General features: G+C 41.9%; 1 protein-coding gene across 1 annotated transcript in view; it reads left to right on the top strand.

Annotated features, from left to right (window-relative positions):
* NIPAL2 (NIPA like domain containing 2) overlaps positions 1 to 18582 on the top strand; it is a gene marked incomplete at both ends in the record, with an annotated part of 45587 nt that overhangs the window by 20604 nt on the left and 6401 nt on the right. Inside the window, 3 exons of the mRNA XM_084281689.1 lie at positions 6946 to 7005; positions 9011 to 9132; positions 14510 to 14606. Coding sequence (XP_084137815.1) covers positions 6946 to 7005; positions 9011 to 9132; positions 14510 to 14606 — 279 coding nt within the window. The remainder of the gene's footprint in view (positions 1 to 6945; positions 7006 to 9010; positions 9133 to 14509; positions 14607 to 18582) is intronic.

Below are 18582 nucleotides of genomic sequence, written 5' to 3'. Positions count from 1 at the left end.
GCAAGCTCTACATCTGTTCAGGGTTTTAAATAGTTTGAGAAGACAGCAGTTGTTTTCTTCAAGAGGAAAAATTGGTAAATTTTTAATTTAAAAATGGAGAAGTAATACATGTTTGATGTGATCATTAAAAAGCTTTTTATACTTAAAAATTAAAAATCATGTTTTACATGTAGCTTGGGTAATTTTAGACTCCTGTGGTTTTTTGCTCATTCTCTTGCTTTTGCTTGCAGAAATAACTTAGAGGGGGTTGGATGAGGAGAGGCCAGTGGTATCAGAGATGGGTTCTTATGCAGTTTTCCTCATTCTCTAGAGATTTTTTTTTTACATTCAACTCACTTAGACTGACAGTGTTGAGATCCCTTTACATTTTTGGTATGCTCCTTCTATGTAGCTGTGGGGCAAGATATTGCTTTAGACTTTGAAAACTGATATCTCTGATGGTGCTTTAGGGAAAAGATTCTCAGATATTCTTATGGAAATTGATTTCTCCCACTCACTGTAATGTAACACCTTTGTGGTCCAAGACCGTGGGATTTTGCGAACTCTTGTTAATGAGGACTGGGAAACATTCACCAGACTATTCTTTAAGGTGCTCTATTTGTACTTGTCTAGAAGATAGAACAAAAGGATTTCCAGGGTCCTTCCTTCCCTCTGCAGAGTGTATGTTCTGAAATCCAGTTTCCAGAATTAAGCTTGCCTTAATGGTACTTCTCTTGAGCAATTCCTCTGACTTTTTGCTTACTTCTTTATTAGGATATTGACAGTGTGGATGGGGAAGAACATTTAGTGTCCTGTCCACCACTTTTCCAGTAGTGATATTTAATCATGTTAGAAATGTTACATGTTTAGTGCGCAGAATAGCTACCAATATGTCATGCACCAACTGACTAAATTCTGTGTTGTTTTTTGTTTGTTTGTTTGTTTGTTTGTTTTTAATTATTATTATTATTTATTTAGTATGCCATGAATATCACAGAATCACAGAATGGTTTGGGTTGGAAGGGACCTTAAAGTCCATCCAGTTCCAGCCGCCTGCCATGGGCAGGGACACCTCCCATCAACCCAGGTTGCCCAAAGCCCCATCCAGCCTGGCCTTGAGCACCTCCAGGGATGGGGCATCCACAGCTTCTCTGGGCAGCCTGTGCCAGGGCCTCACCACCCTTTGAGTGAATATTTTCTTCCTAATATCTAATCTAATCTAATCATCTCCCCTCTTTCAGTTTAAAGCCATTCACCCTTGTCCCACCACTACACCCCCTGACCAAGAGTCCCTCCCCAGCTTTCCTGTAGGCCCCCTTTTGGCACTGGAAGGCCTAAAGGTCTACCTGGAGCCTTCTTCAGCTTGTCTTCATAGGAGAAAATATCCACAATATAAACTAAGAATAGGCTTGAGTGATCATTTAGCTGTGATGGATTTGTTCCTATATGTCTTGGGCAGAGTTAGTGCTCTGTTTAACCCAAGCTACATATGCAGGTATTCTTTCAATTTCTTCAGATTTGTGTTACTCCTCCTCTGGCACAAAGCTCTGAGCAAATGTAATCAATGATTAAGTGTAAACCATGATACAGTGGTCAAATGTACTACCTGCCTCATCTTCTCTCCATATCTTCCTGACTGTGTGGCACGCTACACTAGCTTGGATGGATTAAAACATCTCCTACTGCTTCTCTATGGGGAAGGTCTGGAATTTCTTCAGCTCAGAAGCTAGGCAGGACTGAGGGTCCATCTATATAAAGCATAATTTAAGGTCACATTTTAAAATGTGACCTTCCCCAGCAGCAACGGCATGCTCACAGAGTGAGCACTGCTCAGCAATTGTGTGAAATCAGCTGGATGATCTTAAACTGCTTCATAAGATGGAGGCAGACCCTTAAATTGCGTAAAACTGTGTAAATGCTTGGACTCAAAGTGAAATGTTTTCCCTATTTCACAAACTGAGAGAGGTGCAAACAGTAAACAAATCTTCAAATCATGCTCCTCCTTTGGTATTTTATGCAGACTGTTAGTGAAATGAGTAGAAAAGAGTTCTGCAAAATGGATGGCTTTGAGAGCCTTTAACAAATTGATGTGATTTTAGCTTTGCTACCAATCAGTCAAGCTTAACAGAATGAATATTAGAGGCTAATATTCATTTTGTGTGGCTATTGACAAGACAGCAGCAGCATAGGTAGTCTGTGTATTTATAAGGACAGTACTAATCTATTTAAACTAGTATACAAAGCTAACCTAAGACTTGAAATGAAAAAAAAAAAGAGCATTACAAATATACTAGCATTTACAGTTATGGACAGTTATGAAACAAAGGTAAAAAGGTGAGATTCATAAATAGGTTCAGTACCAGGAACACAATTTAATAATGAAATATTATATAAATATTTCTCATATATATATATACACCATATGTATATAATTATGAAATATTTGTGAAATAGCTTTGGGTGGAAAAAATAAGTAGTAAACACTTTTTTGGACTGGATAAAATGCAAAAAATGCACTCTAAGGATCAGTATGTATCTTCTGTCTTTAACTTCTATTCTTGTATATTATTCTTTTCTTAAAAACAAGCAAACAAACAAACAAGAAAAAAAGCCTAAGCACAGATTTCATGTCTAGGAGGCAGAGGAGTTGTTTTGTGAGCTGGATTCTCACCCTTCAGTGTCTGCTACTGGCAAAACCCACATATCATGCTATTTATTTATGTTTCTGCTGGAGAAAACCTGCATATGGAGATAATCTCACACTATCACTCTCCTAGGAGAATCAGCATCTGACTAATTTATGTGTAGCACCATTACACCTCTCCCTTAAGGCATTTAATTGCATATCATGCAGAAAATGGATGTTTCCTATACTTTTTTTTTTTCTTTAAATTAAATTGAAATTCACGTGCTGTAGTTACAGACAATGAATACAAAACAGACCATTTTATGCAGATGTGTGAGAAGGCAAGGTTGTTTCAACATAATGATTAGGCTCCTGAACAAACCCATTTTTTCCCATTTTCTACCCAATAGTTTTTATCATGATAATTTTTTAAAATTTATTTTTCATTTGAAATATTAATTCCATATTTCCAAATTGAAGAGCTTCATGAGCCTTCAGAAAGGTTAAACTATAAAGATACAGATATTTTAGCAACCTATTTACTTCTCGATTTGTGGATATTGATGTAAACATGATGCAATCAAACCAAGAAAATAACTTAAAGACTTCATTAGGATGTATTTTCATTTGTATGGTCCTTCTTTGCCCAGGCCTGAATCTGTAATGTTCAGTCCTTAACAGAACACCTCCCAGATTTTTCTGCCCTTCTCTTGGTCTAGCAGGCTAGCTGCCACTGCTTTCAGCAGGACTAAAATCTGTGCCTGGTTTTGAAAATTTTGCCTCAATAATTAGTTAATAGGCTAAAAATATTCTGATTCAGCTGAAAGCATACAAATGGTCTCAGACAAAGAAGGATACAGTCTTTGCTTCAACGACTTACAGGCTGATCCTTTAGGCTTAGTGTTGTACATGTGTAGTATTGCTAAAACCAGCCATTCAAAAACAATGAGAGTGTAGAACAATGATAAATTGCTTGTTGTGTTGCCAAGCTGTTGCCAGCTTATGCTCTGACACAATTTTTTTTTTGTTTGCCTTTCTGCATTGTTGAATTCAATTGATGACCAATTAAAAAAAATCAGAGGCTATTCCTCACTGACATGGATCTCGTTCTCTGTGACTGTCTATAGCTTTTTTTTTTTAAAGAAAAACAGGCAAACAAATGAAGGGTTGCAAAGACACATTAATACTTTTCAGCACAGCAGTTGCCCAACTTCCTTGGTCTATTCATTCATAGGGTTGAACATAATGTACAGTGATTTACTTCCCGCATCGGTATAAAGGGGAGAAGGATGCCCACAGCTCCTGTGACAGAGGGGGAACAAGAGAACCCTGGCACAGGAAAGGGAAAATGGGGTCTGGGTAGTAGGAAAGGTGTTAACTTGTAGATCTGGTGGGCTTAGCTGTGGCCTCTGATTGCCCACTCACTCTTCTGCCAAGGATTTAGACACAGCAGGAGCAGCTTGGAGGCCACCAGGCACAGAGGAGACAGCCAGGACAATCAATGTGTTTGTCAACCAACATATTGGCTTGAGAAGCTGATGTCTTAAGCAGTGCAATGCACCTGAGACTGTGAACTGGAGCCCAGAGGAATTCAAGAAGAGGGGCAGAGCAGCTGTGAGGCCTGTACATTTCTCCCCAAGCTCCTGGGGCTCACGGGTTCCTTTCACACCCCTTCTCCTCTAGCCCATTGTTTCTAGCGAGTCACTGCCTGTGCTGGAACAATCTGCCCTCGGTTTGTTTGATCTAACCTGGCTCCAACCCACCCTGCCAACTGGAGAACATAAAAGGTTGTTTAAAAGTCACACTCACAGAGCTTAAAACCCATAAAACTACAAAATAAAAATAAAATTTAAATAATGCGTTAGGCAGTGTATAATAACAAAGTGCTATTTTGGCTGTGCTAATGTTGCTTGCTTGGAATTCAGTCCTGAATGTAGTAGCCAGAACTTGCCAGATGCTGATCACACTCATGCATGTCCTCCAGCATCTCAGCCACTCTGTGTAACCATTCTCTGCTTCTTTGCTTGGATATACCACTTTGCTTTTCTGCTTGACTTGGATGCATACGAAGCTTTGGTGGCTTACCCACAGGAACAGTTGCCTTTTTTGTTCAGTCTCTCCCCTGGGTTTTGCTCTCCTCCTCTCCCAGTTGCACCTCCCCTCCTACTGCAGGTTTTGCCAATTCCTCCCATCCCAGATGGCCTAATGCATGTCCTCAAAACCTCTTCTTTTTTTAGGTTCCTCTACATACCACACATCGTAAAGTGCATTAATTATGCATATATTCTGTTAAGCTCATGATCTCTTGTGCATTACCAGCTATCTCTGGAGAAAGAGCTTGCAGCATCTGAATGCATTATTAAAGAGGATGACAGACTGAGTGACAAGTTTCATTATCTGGATGTGTTCCAGTGCCTGCCTGTGCCCACTGCCAGCCTGAGAGCTTGTGATCTCCCCAGGCTGCCATCTCCAGAGAAGCAGGCAGTGGAATTTGGGGCATAACTCATCTCACCCCGAATTGGATGCCAGTACTGGAACTGAGCTTTAAATTGCATTTACTAGATCTCCACTGAACGCACTGAGAGCCCAGACAATGGGGCAGTCAACAAAAAAGAAAAAAGAAAAGAAGGAAAAAAAAAAAAAAAGAAAAAAAAAAAGAAATCACTCAGGTCATTAAGCAACAGGTCTTTGCTGTTACAGTGGCTGCCTGCAGGGGTGGTCTGAGATGTGGTTCGGGAGAGCTCTGACAGCAAGGAGACAGAGCAGTAATTAATTCCTGCACTAACTTGGGTTGCTGCTGCTTCTTTCCTGGCTTTTATCCTCTTTCTTTTCTGAATCTAGGTAGCTCTGGCATTGCCAGTGTTGCCTGGATACCAGTGTCTTTTCTCAAGGAAAGTTACCACTGAAACACTGAATAAAGGAAACCGTGTCAGGTAGCTTACTTTCAGTGAGGTGCTCTCAGATAGAGATTCTTGTATTGCTCTTACTCATTTGCTTAGGTCTCCATCACTCTTTATGCAGTTTAAATTTATGACTTACGCTTTATCTGATTTTCTACCAACATGATGTTGAATTCCAGTTCTGTTTACCTCTTGTTCTGAACCTCTTTTTATATATCTAGAGTACATCTAGTAGCTAACAACAGATTAATTTTTGCATCAGAACAATAGAGATAATGAAGTGAAGATGGTGAAGAAAAGATCTCTTATTTCAAGAATAAACCAATAATTTCATGCTGTAGGCAGGAACAGAGTTCCTGTAACAGCTTCCCATGATTTAGGTTCAATGTACCCTTTCAGAATCCCTCCTGAGCACAGTCATTCTCTAAGATGTTTCTAAATGAATCTGATATTACTAACACACCTCTGCCAAAGGCCTTTCCTCACCTCTTCTGGACAGGAACTCTTCAGCCTCTGTTGCCTCTCTTTAGAGGTAGATGCTCTAATGTTGTCTGCTGGAAGAGAGCCACCTCTTGCAGGTGGCTGACAGTCTCACCCATCTTAAGTCCAAACCCCTTCTTCTTTCTCTAGCATGTATCCACACTGAGCTGCTTACTAGAAACCCTGTCGTGATCGCTGTGCTGCTGCTCACCCACCCACCCAGAAGAGGCAGGGCCGGGAGCAGGCACCAGGGAGATGTGGGACCTGGTCAATGGAAAGGGTTGCCAGGACCCTAAAGGTCATGTCCAGGGCTCACTTCCATTTTTCCCCCTCTTCGTTAGAAGTCACTCTAGAAGACCATGAGCAGCACTCCTGTAGGGCATATATGCTAGCTCCCCCACCTGCTTGTTTGCAGACATCAAGACCAGTCTCTTAGTTCATTACAAATATAAAGTTTTTGCAGTGGCTTTCTTCCTCTCAGTTGTACTGCTGTTACTTCACTTGTAAGCCTCTAATCCACTGAAGTCAAGAGAAGCAGAAATTTATCTCTGTGGTGAAAATTGTCTTAAGCAAGTCCATGCAGTAAGCTGATGATAAAAGAGGGAGAGGAGCAGTAGGGCCGCTCAGTGCCCATTTCCCGACGCTTCCCAGTATGACTGAATGAGGGCAGTTTATGCAGTGCCTGTGTGGGAGATGGGAAGGGTATTGCATCCCTGCAACCATCAAAGAGCCTGCTGGATGTGTTTAAAATCTTACAAAAACTGAGTGTTGGTTGGTTGCTGGAATGGACTCATGTCTGTTTATATCATGGTATGGTGCAACAACAACAGCCTCAAGATATATTTATACTTGGCCCAGGGCAGTTTTTGCTATAGCACTTGATATATTCTATCATATATTTAAAAAAAAAAAAAAAAGAAAGAAAAAGAAAAAAAAAAAGTCTTTATAATTCTCTTCTAGGTACTGCAGTTATTTCTGTCTTATTCCTAAAGCAGACCGTGAGGGCTGCTGATATATTGGGTAAGTAAAGCGTTTGCTAATATGGACATGTGTGTTGCCATATGCTTAGCAAGCTGTAACTCTCACGCAGCCCCCCACCTTCACACTCCCACTTCACCAAGCAAGTGTTTCGAGGCAGATACTTACAAATTTGGGAAGAGGTGACAAAAAGAGGGAGAATCTTCAATGCATGTGAAAAAGACTGCACTCCCAAATCCTCTGCTCCTATAACCATAATTCATTCCTTATGTGTCCTTTTGCTCAAATTTATTTTCATTGTCTGCTTTTGCCTCTGAGGTTGTATTTAGTATTATCTTTATGACTACGACACAATTCTAATAAAAGCAATGATACTATTGAGTTATTCATTCAAATATAAGAGTTTTTTTTCTTACTGCATAGACATTGCACAAAAATTCAAGCCCAATTAAAAGTGACAACTTCCCTTTTGGTATTAATTTTATCACTTCAAAGAGCAAATAATCATGTTGTCAAGAGTTTTGTTGGGAAACATGGTCTTCATTGCAAAAGCATGTCAACTTTTTGTGCGTGTCCAAGATTTTTTTGCATATCAAAACTGCCCTGCTTGTAATAGTGAGAGACAAGCAGATTTCAAGGTCTTACACCAAGCCATCTTGACAGGGACAATGCACCTGATGTGGTCATGGGGCACCTGGTGTTACTGTGGGGTTCCTAGCATCTAGGCTTGTTTGTCCATACTATAACAAGGACATCCCAGCTGTTCTCATGAATGTTTTGGAGAGATTTGTTCAGTATTGTTCCAAGAATACTCTATTATATTTATTTAGGTTTGGGATCCAGGTTTGCCAACTCAGCTGCTACATTCAAAATACCTCCCCCCCCAACCTGATCATGTTTCCCTTATGGCCTTATACATTGTGTGTTTCTTTAAGTAGCGTTCAGCACTGATTTATTTTATTTCTGTGAGTTAGACTTTGCAAGAAGGATTTAACAATGTTGCTACATTCCATAGGAATGAGCTGTATGATGGGAAATATGGTGATGTTTTTGCAAGCACATAAATATAGAACAGTTCTGCTTTTCCAAAGAAACTGTGTGCAATAGCAGTGCCAGCAAAGTCCTCCGGATGTGCTTTGTTTTGTATTCCTGAGCATTGTATTCCATACCAATCTATAGGTTTGCCAAGAATTTTAAAGATTAGTTGAAAAAAAAATTGATTATCTAATATCTCCCTTAATCCAATACAGCTTATGAGCTCAGGATCAGCTCACTTCTATCTAGATACCTCAATGAACATCTGTGTTTGTCAGCTGGCTGTCCACAAAGCAGAACTTCCAGATTTTTATTAAAAGCACAATAATGTAAGTTCGACCTTGAAAAGGGGCCCCAGCAACCCAATGGCTGAACAGTTTTTTTGCAGATCAGCTTTTTATAAATCAGTTCATAGGTCTGCAACTGCATCAGGGAGTGGCCAAGATGTTGGCTTTGTGACAGCTTCACATAAGCATTGGACTGGAACATATCTGTTGCACTTCATGTTTCTAGGGCAGGTCTGTAGCTGATGCAGACCTCTGTGACCACAGTGACTTCAGGAGAGCAGTGAATATTTTTGTTGGTTAATGATCTAGCTGTCTGCCTTGGTAAGCAACTTGTCCTTTCAGTTTAGGAGAAGTTTATGTGACCGGCTTTGTGTCCGTGAGAAATACAAAGGATAGATTCTCTTTTGTCATGCACTTGGTATTAGAATTGAGCATATTGGAAAATGTGTTGCTGCATTGGAACCCTAATCCATGAGGCTTTACTGACAGCCTTTTTCATATTTCCAGAATCCTTTGGGTCTTTAATAAAAACTGTACCAGATACGTTGGGTCTTTATTAAAAATTATAATAGACAGGACCTACAAATGCCAGGCAGTCCAAATACCTAAGCTCAGATCTGATTAAACGGACTCCAATTTTCTTCTGGAAGCTATTTCCAAGTGATCTTGAGAGAGATGACCATGATTATGTGTATTACCAAAATAACGTTCCTTTTTCTTTAAAGGAGGAACACTGGCAGTAGCAGGGACGTACTTGTTGGTGACATTCGCTCCAAATGTACCCCAAGAGCTCACAGCAAGACGAGTACAGAATAACTTAGTAAGCTGGCCTTTCTTAGTATATGTGGTGAGTATTTGGTTCACACTTCTCCTTAAACAAGAACTGTGATTTTTTTGCAGCATTAAGAATTAGTGGCAGAAAAACTGCTGCTGAAGATACACACATTGTTCCCTGTGTGGTTATCATAAGAAAGAGAGCAAGTCTTTGGGTCATCGTCCTAGTTGCCAAGCTGACGAACCAAACGATGTCTTTGGAGCCAGGGGAAAGTCACAGTTGTGCAGAACTGATGAGAAAGGAAGATTTTATTTTTTTAGTGGGCTTGAGGGAAAACCTAAATATTGGCACTGCTTATATTTCCTATGTGTGTGTTCATGCCACACTGGCTGCATATACATATTAGTTACAGTGCTTTCCTGGAATTTGATGAAATTCTGCCTTTGAAAATTAGGTTATGTATCCTCTTGATCCTGCTTTATTCTGTCATATCACTGTTTTATCCCCACATTGCTGAGGCTGCCTAAAAGGAGTTTTGTATGGAGCTGAAATGTGGAGAGATGGACTGCTTCACTGCCACTCAGGTTAATCTGAAACTGAGTTTGAATTTAAACACAAAAATACCATTTTGATTAAAGTATCCATATACAAACTTCAAATTCCATTAATCTTCTTTGATGTATCTAATTAACATCAGGAACAAGACAAGAGTGAGTAGGAGGAATTTCTCCCTCTCTTCCCCTCTGGAATGCTGAAAATTTGCTCCTCCAGCTGAATGCAGAAGATGCAATATGGGAGTTTCAGAAGTGGTTACTTTTTTCCCAATACATTTCCTCAGGTGGGTTAGATTATTAGCACACAGGTTTTTCTCAGTAGGAAGCTGAGTTAGAAAGCCACTGAGTAGACAGATTTAGGATCTTAATCTTTTAGCCAGCCTGCAGGCTTTCAGTGCATCTTAGCTATCCATGAGACTACTGATTAAGCAGAAAGTACATGCTAACACAAAACAAAAGTTGATCCTCTTGCTCTATTTTTGTGTATTTTTAAAGCTCCTGTAATTTGGCAATCCAGCTCAATGAAAGAATTAATGGTCATGCTCCCCAGATCATAGCACGCACTTTCAATCAAGCAATGCCCAGAAGTTTTGGGGTGCTCAGTAAGGTTATCTTCAGCCTCAGCAAGAGCTTCAGAAAAATCCATGGAGCTAGCAGAGGGAGAGGGACTCTTTTAGGAGGTGGTTCACAACAGGAGGCTCAGTTGCTGCTTGCTGGAGGACCCCATCTTTTTCCTACTAAATATACCCTTCTACCATCCACTTCCACCTGTAGGTACCAAAACAGCCTGTCATTTAGACTTTAAACTGCTGCTTCATGCTTTTGCGTAGAGATGGTGGAGGGAGACAACTCTTCATCCACACCCATTACACCAGAAATTTCTGTGCTGTCTGGTGTTCACATTTTCTTAAAGCTAACAGGTAGCTGAAAAAGAGCTTTTCCCTATCTGAGGACATTTTGACTTTGTTTCAGGAAGAACACAGTTGAATGCCTGGGAAGACTGTCCTGTCTTCTTCTTAGGAGAAAGTATAAGGAGGTGATGAGTAACCCTTGGACTTTCTTTCCCCTCGTCTCTCCTTTGCCTGCCTTAATGAGCATCCAATTCTACAGCATGGATTACAGGGGAGAATGGAGCAACTATACAGCAAGTCTTGTTGTCTCAACAACAAATCAAGCTTGATTTGTTCCTTCTGCTCCCTGGATTCATCTGCTTTGAGCTTCTTGTGTCAAAAGAAAAGGGAGGAGTGAAAGGCTCCACAAGAGACCCTAAGATACCAGCCTGATTAGCCTGATATGCTGCTGGAAGTTCAAGCAAACCCTGCTGTAAACATGCTTTTTGGACAGAGAACAACTTTCATATTTGTTTGTAAAATTTCCAGCACAGGTTGACTGCCGATATATAAAAAAGCACAGCAGAAGTTGCAGAGTTTCCAGTATAAATATATATAGAAAGGAGACAGTACAGCACTATAATGCAGTCCAACAGTCTTTCTAAAAGTAGCCCTGAAGTGTGGTCTGCTGAGAAATACAAAGCCCCAGTGGTACAAAATGTTCTGTGTGGGTGATAAACCATCCCCATGTGGCACTCCACTGGCATCAGAGGAGTTCTGCAGAAATAGCCTGTAGTTCCCACATGAGACAACTTTGAGTCACCTTCTGAGGCTTTGCAGTAGCATACTCATGTCTGAGCAAGAATCACTGTCCTAGCTTGCTTTTTTTGTTTGTTTTTGTTTTGTTTTGTTTTGTTTTGTTTTGTTTTTGTTTATGTGCACTTTGAGTCACTACAGAAGACATCAATTATGGATGTAGCTCTTAGGCTTCCCTAAACAGTAGTGTAGCGAACAGTGGGCTGTTAATATTTAATCTCTGTAAAATCAGGTTCAAAGCATTTCTGCTTTTTCTTCAAAGTGCCTAGAAGACCGTCCTGGTACATTGGTCCCTGTATTGCTATATGTCCCAGAAAAACTGTCGAGGCAGACAATGTGGAATTTGTTCTGGTGCCTTCTGGTAATGCTTAGAAACATGGAAAACATCACAATTCTAAAAATGTTGATGATGTGGGCTTGAGGAGACTTCGGTACAGATTAGTTATAATAGTAAAAATGATTGTAAACAGGTCAAGTTCCTTCAGTTCCTCTGAGCAGAATGCATGAAGCTGATACAATCTACACGCTTCCCCTTCCTGGTCTCTATATTTAACACGACCACAGCTATCAGCTATGAGACCTAACACCATTTCGGGTAATTCCCAAGACACAATCACAGGTAACAGCCAGTACACCCCAGGAGGTCCTGTCAGGAGCCATACACTCCACTTCAGTGCAATGTCCCCTCCCTTGTCTGCTGATTCAAGGTGACCTGTTGGTGGGAGGAGAAATTCGGCTTCTGGGCAGCGTGACGTGAGAAAAAATTGTTTGAATTTTATGCTCAGAGTGCAAGAGCAGAGTTTTCTTGGTGGGTTTGCTAGCATTGGCAAGAGACGAGCTGATGACAGGGTGAGGACCAACATGGATGCAGCTAGCAGTGGCAACCTGCTTCAGCTGTGACTGGTGGTGCTCAGCACTACCTGCCACTCTGGGGGCTGGGGAAGAGGGTGCTGAGTGCTACAGCTGGTGTTATGGAGCAGTTTGGGCTAGTGATGATCCCTGGGCTTGTTCTGTGGAAGATTTGGGCTGGGAGAGGTGGTGGATGCTCAGGTTTGCACCAGCACCAGGGGAGCAGGTCCTGCAGGGTCCCTGTCCCCAGAGCACCACCCCACATGCCCATCATGGAAAAGGACACATAGGACATCTCTGCAGCTTAGTATGGGTTCCTTTCCATGTGGGGGATATTTATTTAGCACAGCTTTCTCCCATTCTGTTAGCAATTGTTCACTGTCAAAATAGCAACTGAAGCAATCTGAAGGCTGTTGTAGCTGCAGCTGGGTAACATGATATTCCCCTCTGGCCCTGAGATGTGTTTGCCAGGGGCACAAACAGCAAATCTGCTACCTTCACTTCTCCTCTTGAATTCCCTCAAAACCCTGTTGCAGTTTTTCACGGGGAGGCCAAGATGAACTCACAAATTTTCAGTTCCTAACATGACTTCTACGTCGTTTCCCAAATCAGACATAGCCAGTGTTGTGCTGTTGAATGAAGATGCAGAGGCTGGCAAAGTTGCTTGGTGTGAGACTTTTGTACCACATGATGTCCTGCCTTTCACCTCTGGGTGCAAGCCTGAGGGGAAGGGAAGTCACTCTGGAGGGAAAGAACAGCACTCAGCAGGAGATTACAAATATTATTGAGCTATGATTAGTCCAGGAATGCTTTTTTTTTTTTTTTTTTTTTTTAACCAGCAGCAAAATGTTTTCTTATATCCAAACAGTTTACAAAAGCAAACAAACAAAAATAAATCATTTAGTTTTTATTTTGTGATAAATGTTTGTGTTTTTTGTTTGTTTGTCTGTTTTAAGGAAGTTGGTATAAAATCCAAATTTGCATTTGTCATGTTTTGAGATGCAATTGTCTCTCAGCTGCCTTTGGGAGCAAAAGATCAGTGTGAAGGTAAATCAGAAGCAAATAGCTATGCAAATCAAAAGCATAGCTATGTTCTGTTCGTATTTTTGTACACTACTAAACTGGGGGAGGTGTGAGTGTGGTAGAGAATGTGAGTTGCTAAATGTAGCTGATGACTGCTTTCCTAGTGCACTCATTCTCCAAAAATGAGAAATCAGCTATGTTGCATTATATAACCGCTGCTGCGAACCGCTCAGTTGCTTCTTTTGAGATTTCAGCAGTGCAACACCCAGATCTTTTTTATTCTAGTGATGGGTGAAGAGTGGAGAGACATTATAAAAAACAGAATGGCATGTTGGTGACGGAACCAAGGGGCGAGATATGAGGACTTTCTATGGTTTGTTTCCCTGGTAAAACAATGAAAATAACCAGATTCAGTAATGATGGCATTCTCGTTTTCTGTCTAATTTTCCCCATTTGGTTACTCCCGATGTGCACCACCAAACTTCTCCTTCTCCATGGAGTCCCAGTGTTCAAAACCTGCTTCACAGGAGTTTTCTGGACTTGCAGTCCCTGCTTCCTTTAGGCAAAGAGAGGCATTTGGGCAACTGCCTTATGCCGTGGGTTGGAGGGGGAATACCCACGCTTTTGAGCATTTCAGAGCCGGAAGCTGAGTTGATCCCCGGAGCCATTTCATCTGCCCAGCCTTTCAGCACAGAGAAGGGCGTAGTGGTGACCTGGGCAGCTGATAATAGCAGGGAGCTTCTGCTGAGGTGGTGATGCAGTGAGACACGTTAACAGCGAGTCAGTAAATTCAGCCGTCTGTCAGATGTTATTGAGGGAGCAAGTATGGACCGTGCACAGTGTACGTAAAACTGCTTCAGCAGCTGCAGATGTCCTGCAGTGTGGTCTGCTAGTGTGCCACTGAGCTTTTCCAGGTAGGCTCCTGACAGGTAGCCTGCGATTTGAGAACCACCACGGGAAATAAGTGCTTTCTCCCTCGTGATGTATGGCAGAAAGTCTGAGCAAAAAGACAGTGCTTTGGGGGATTTTCCTGAGTAGGCTGGGGGAGAAGGGCAAGAAAGTAACAAAAATAATTTTGCTTGTCAAAGGGAGTGATGCTAGCAATGCCATAGCTAGGAGGAGGGGCTGCTGTTCCTCCAGGTAAGCAGGAGGAATTTGCTTTATAATTTCTTACTCTGTAGGAATTATACACACAGAGGTTCTGTAAAAAATGTTTCCACTAAACATGGATATCTTTACTGTCACCTTAAAAAGTCTTCCAGTGCTACCAGTGAGAAAATACAGCTCAAAGTGCAAAAATGAGACATTTCAAAGACTTTGAATGAAGCATTTATTACACAGTTCTACAGCTCTAACTTCCTTCTCTTTTATTTCCAGATTTTAGAAATTATAACATTCTGCATTCTCCTCTATTTTTACAAAAGAAAGGCTGTGAAGCACATCATGATTTTGTTAATGATGGTAGCACTACTGGGTAAGAGCACATTATTCACTTTAATGTTCCTGTCTGTTACTTGATGATTCCTTGTCATTCAGTCCCCCCCAGCTAGTTTAGATTAGGGCCACTTCAAAGGAGTGTGCTGAAGGAGAATCACTGAAACATTTCACATCATTTTGCTGTGGTCTTTTTGAAGAGAAAAGCCAATTATGGAACATAGTTTCTGTGCTTATTGCTGGGGCTATTTCTTCTTACAGATTTCCTTATATGAATACGGTGTGTGCAAGGGTGCTCTGAACCTTTTCTACCTACCACTTCAACTTTAGATCTTAGGGAAGCGGGTTGTTTGAAACTGTTTTGTAGAACAGGCCTAGCTGTGAAAATCAGTTATGTAAACTAGAGCAGTTTAAAACCTTGTAAGCACACTGTAAGCATATGCAGTGATACCCCGTGTCTGTAGGGGAACTTCTCTTTGAAGTATCTCTGCCTGTTTGCATATGCAACATTTATACTTTACCACCTTTCTGGAAGAAAACCAAAAATTCAGTGGGTCACTGAAGTTTTCCCTCTGATTCATGGTGCCACCAGAAAACAATCAATACCCAGAGAAACAAGGGAGGTCATTTTACCAGGCAGTTTTCAATAAAGTCAAATTTGAACCTGTTTTGTAAAGTGTCAGGAGGCTGTCTCTAAAGTTCTGCTTGTATATTAAGAATTTGCTGAGCCCATATCTTCTCCCACCTTTGTCTTGTAAACTTTATGGTGTTTGATCTGTGCCATTGAAGACAATGGTTATCTTTTTTCACTGAGCTCAGTGGGGGCATGTATCAGCCTGCAAAGAAACTACAGAGCATGTTTCTAGTGGAGGTGGTCCAAATTGTTTTGATTCAACTAAATTTCAATAAAGTTTACCAGTTACACTATTTAGATTTAACTGAATGTGAAAAACCCTTGCAGGTTTCTCAACCACCTTCTTCCAGCTCCCTGCCTGTTTTCTTACCCAGCTGAAAAGCTCAGACTTTCTTTCAGATCTACCTTTTTGGGACAGTCCACCCATTAAATTTCCCAGCACTGAGAACATTAAGGTCAGTAGCTCTGCAGGACCCATGAAGGATTTTCTTGCTCCCTGCATGAGGAAGGGACTGAAGAGCCCCCAAAAGCCATCAGTCTGTCATCAGTCTGTTTAACTGCTCTTGGTTTAGAAGAGAGAGAGCCCAGCCAACCCTCAGCTCATAGCACGGAGCCTGGCAGCTCTGGCAGAGCTTGCAGGTTTTCCAGCCCTGACGTGCTGCTGGGCGATGAGTCTGAAGATCTCAGGATGGATTTCCACACTCAGCTGATGCAGTTTTGGGCAGACCCGCCAGGAAGGCTTCTCTGGGCCAAGTCTAGGAGACCTGGTCCTTCAGGCTGTGAAGCCTCTTGTGCTTATTTTGCTGTGGAGCCTGCCTGCCCTGACACCACCGGTGCCAAAGGGACACGTGGGGCTGCTGAACAGCAGCCGAGCTGCAAACCCATGCCCCAGCAGGCACTGACTGCAGCTCAGTGGTCAGGCTGAAATCAAGCAAAAACAACAACTTCAGCTGGTGGCTGCTGAGGTTTTGGTGAGCATATGCAGCTTCAGGAAAAATGTGTCATTATTTCTGCTCTATTAGAAAAGACACAAACAAACAAATCCGGGTTCATGGGAACTTTTGAAATCCTGACAATTCCCTTGAGCAGGAAATCCAGAACTGTGGCTGGCTCCAGCTCTCGCAGCTGTCTTGGTGCCTGGTAGTCCCTGCAAAGCCACACTGCTTCGTATCTGACTTCGTGCTCGGCAAAGCTATGGGATGCTGAGAGGGGGCTCCAAACCATCCAACACGTTCGCTGCCTTTGGAGGGCCTGGCTGCAGGAGAGGCAGACAAGGTTGGGAGCCTCCATGCAGAATATTCTCAGTGGCAGCTTGTGGAAGGGGATTTCTTCCTTTTCTAACATCTGAATAGATACATTCCCAGTGGAGGGTTCATACAGATGTAAATAAAATGTAGAAAGGTTTATTTAAGGAGAAGGATTTGTGTTTCAGTGGATATTAAAGCAGCTTTCATTCTGAAGAAAGTACAGAGGTGATTGTAGAACCTGAAAATATTTTGCTTACTGTAAGCCTGCAAGTTCCTTTGGTGAGAATTATCTTACCTCATGTATATACTGGGAGTTATCATAAGTTTGGAGGGAAATATTTCAGATTAAAGTGGGATTTCTGAGTTTCCTGCTCTAACAGCTGGAAAGTGACATCATTTGTCACGCTAGCTTTGGGGGGATTGTTCTATCAGAGATAGAAAAAACATTTCCTAGGTTTTGAAACCTGTTCCAGGGCAACATTAGCTAAAAGAGCATCCCAAATTTCAAACAACCAAAACCAAAACAACAACAAACAACATAAGCCAACAAATCCTTATCCTTTTTTTTTTTTTTCTGATTTTTATTTTTATTTTTAACTATAAGGGATAGAAACTGCCCCTTCATCAGGAAGAATTTTTCAGCAATCTTTCCTCTTAGTTGGACAATTCAAACCACTGATTTTTACCTCTAAGTATTCTTTTAAAGTAAATAACTATCCCATGTCACAGTGCAAATACTGTTTTTTTGTGGAGGTGAGGCTTGGGTGTATTTTTTTGGCTTTTTATCATATCATTAGCCCCAGTGCAGGCCAGGATTTGACCTACTCTGCTCACTTTTACTGCTGTGTTTGGAAAACCACACCACCTATTTCAATTACCATGCAGGAGGCGAAGCACTAGGTGCAAAGTTGTCATTAAAGCAGTGAGTTTCATGATGGGGAGCAGGATCATCACCAGCTATAAGCAACTCTTAAACTCCTCCTGAACTTTTGGACTAGCTGTAAGAAAAAGGCTAGAAACCAAAACCCCAGACCTGAATCCACTCCTCTTCCCACACCTTTTCTCCCAGCCCCTGGCCTGAACTCTTTGCACAGTGCAGCTCTCCTTGCCAATCTGAATTTTTGCAGCGACAGGAGGATGAATCAGACACCGAAATCCAACACCCCCAGCTCTGGAAGAGGGTGGAACTGGATCCCAGCTGGGGGACGGTGCTCCTGACGATGAATTACCTCCCTTCGAAGGTCATCTCTGCACCCTGACTCTTCTTACCATTTTCAGTTTGTTTTGAATTTGTTACGTTTTCCTTGCAGTAACCACAGCCTACTTGGTTTTGCTTCAACAAGCCAAGAGCGCTCTCCAAAAGGAAATCTAAAGTAACTCTGAGCTCAGCTGTCAGCCCCTTTTCCGAAAGATGTGCACTGCAAAACTTCTCTGCCCTGGTGACATACATATCAAAAGCATTGTCTGCTTTGTTTTATAGTGGACTTTTTTGTGGTGATGCACTGACAGTGATTAAATGGATTGAAAACACACTATTTGGGGGGCTAGATCCAGTGATGGTCTTAAGAGCCTGGTCCTTGAAATGCAGTGCATACCCCTGTGTTTTCTACCTGAAATCTGTGTATAACCTATGGGGTTTAGGTCCTTAGAGTTAGGTCCTTGGTGACGTGACCCCAAAAATCAGCTCTGACCTGCTTTGACCATCTCCTGTCTCAGCAGAGAATTCCTGAGGGTGAGCAGCTATTTTTGGCTGCTGGTGTCACAGGCAGGGTGCAATTAGGTGTCCTTGCTGCTCGGCATGGGTAATGAGACCTCTCAGCCCCTCTGCTGAATAATGCAGTAAGGGCTCCAAATTAGCAGCTGGGGCTAAATAAAATGTGTCTGGGAGATGTGGAGGCTGTTGTAGCACCTCTGCCTGGTAGCCCAGCATTTTGAGCATGTGCCCAACAGTGGGAAATGGGTGCAGTTCTTGCCTCGACCACAGCTCAGCCTCTCTCTCACACATATACACAGTGCCACCTTGCAAGATTTTATCAGGCTCTAACCTCAGCCCGTCTGGGGAAACTTGGGACAGATGCAGGGTGGCAGACCCAGTGCTAAAAGAACTGCAAAGCACAGCACACATGGAGATAAGG

The sequence above is a fragment of the Netta rufina genome, assembly GCF_964035555.1.
Source record: "Netta rufina genome assembly, chromosome: 2".
NCBI classification, from domain to species: Eukaryota; Metazoa; Chordata; class Aves; order Anseriformes; family Anatidae; genus Netta; species Netta rufina.
Note: the sequence above shows the minus strand (reverse complement) of the source record. Positions and strands in the feature narration are given on the sequence as shown.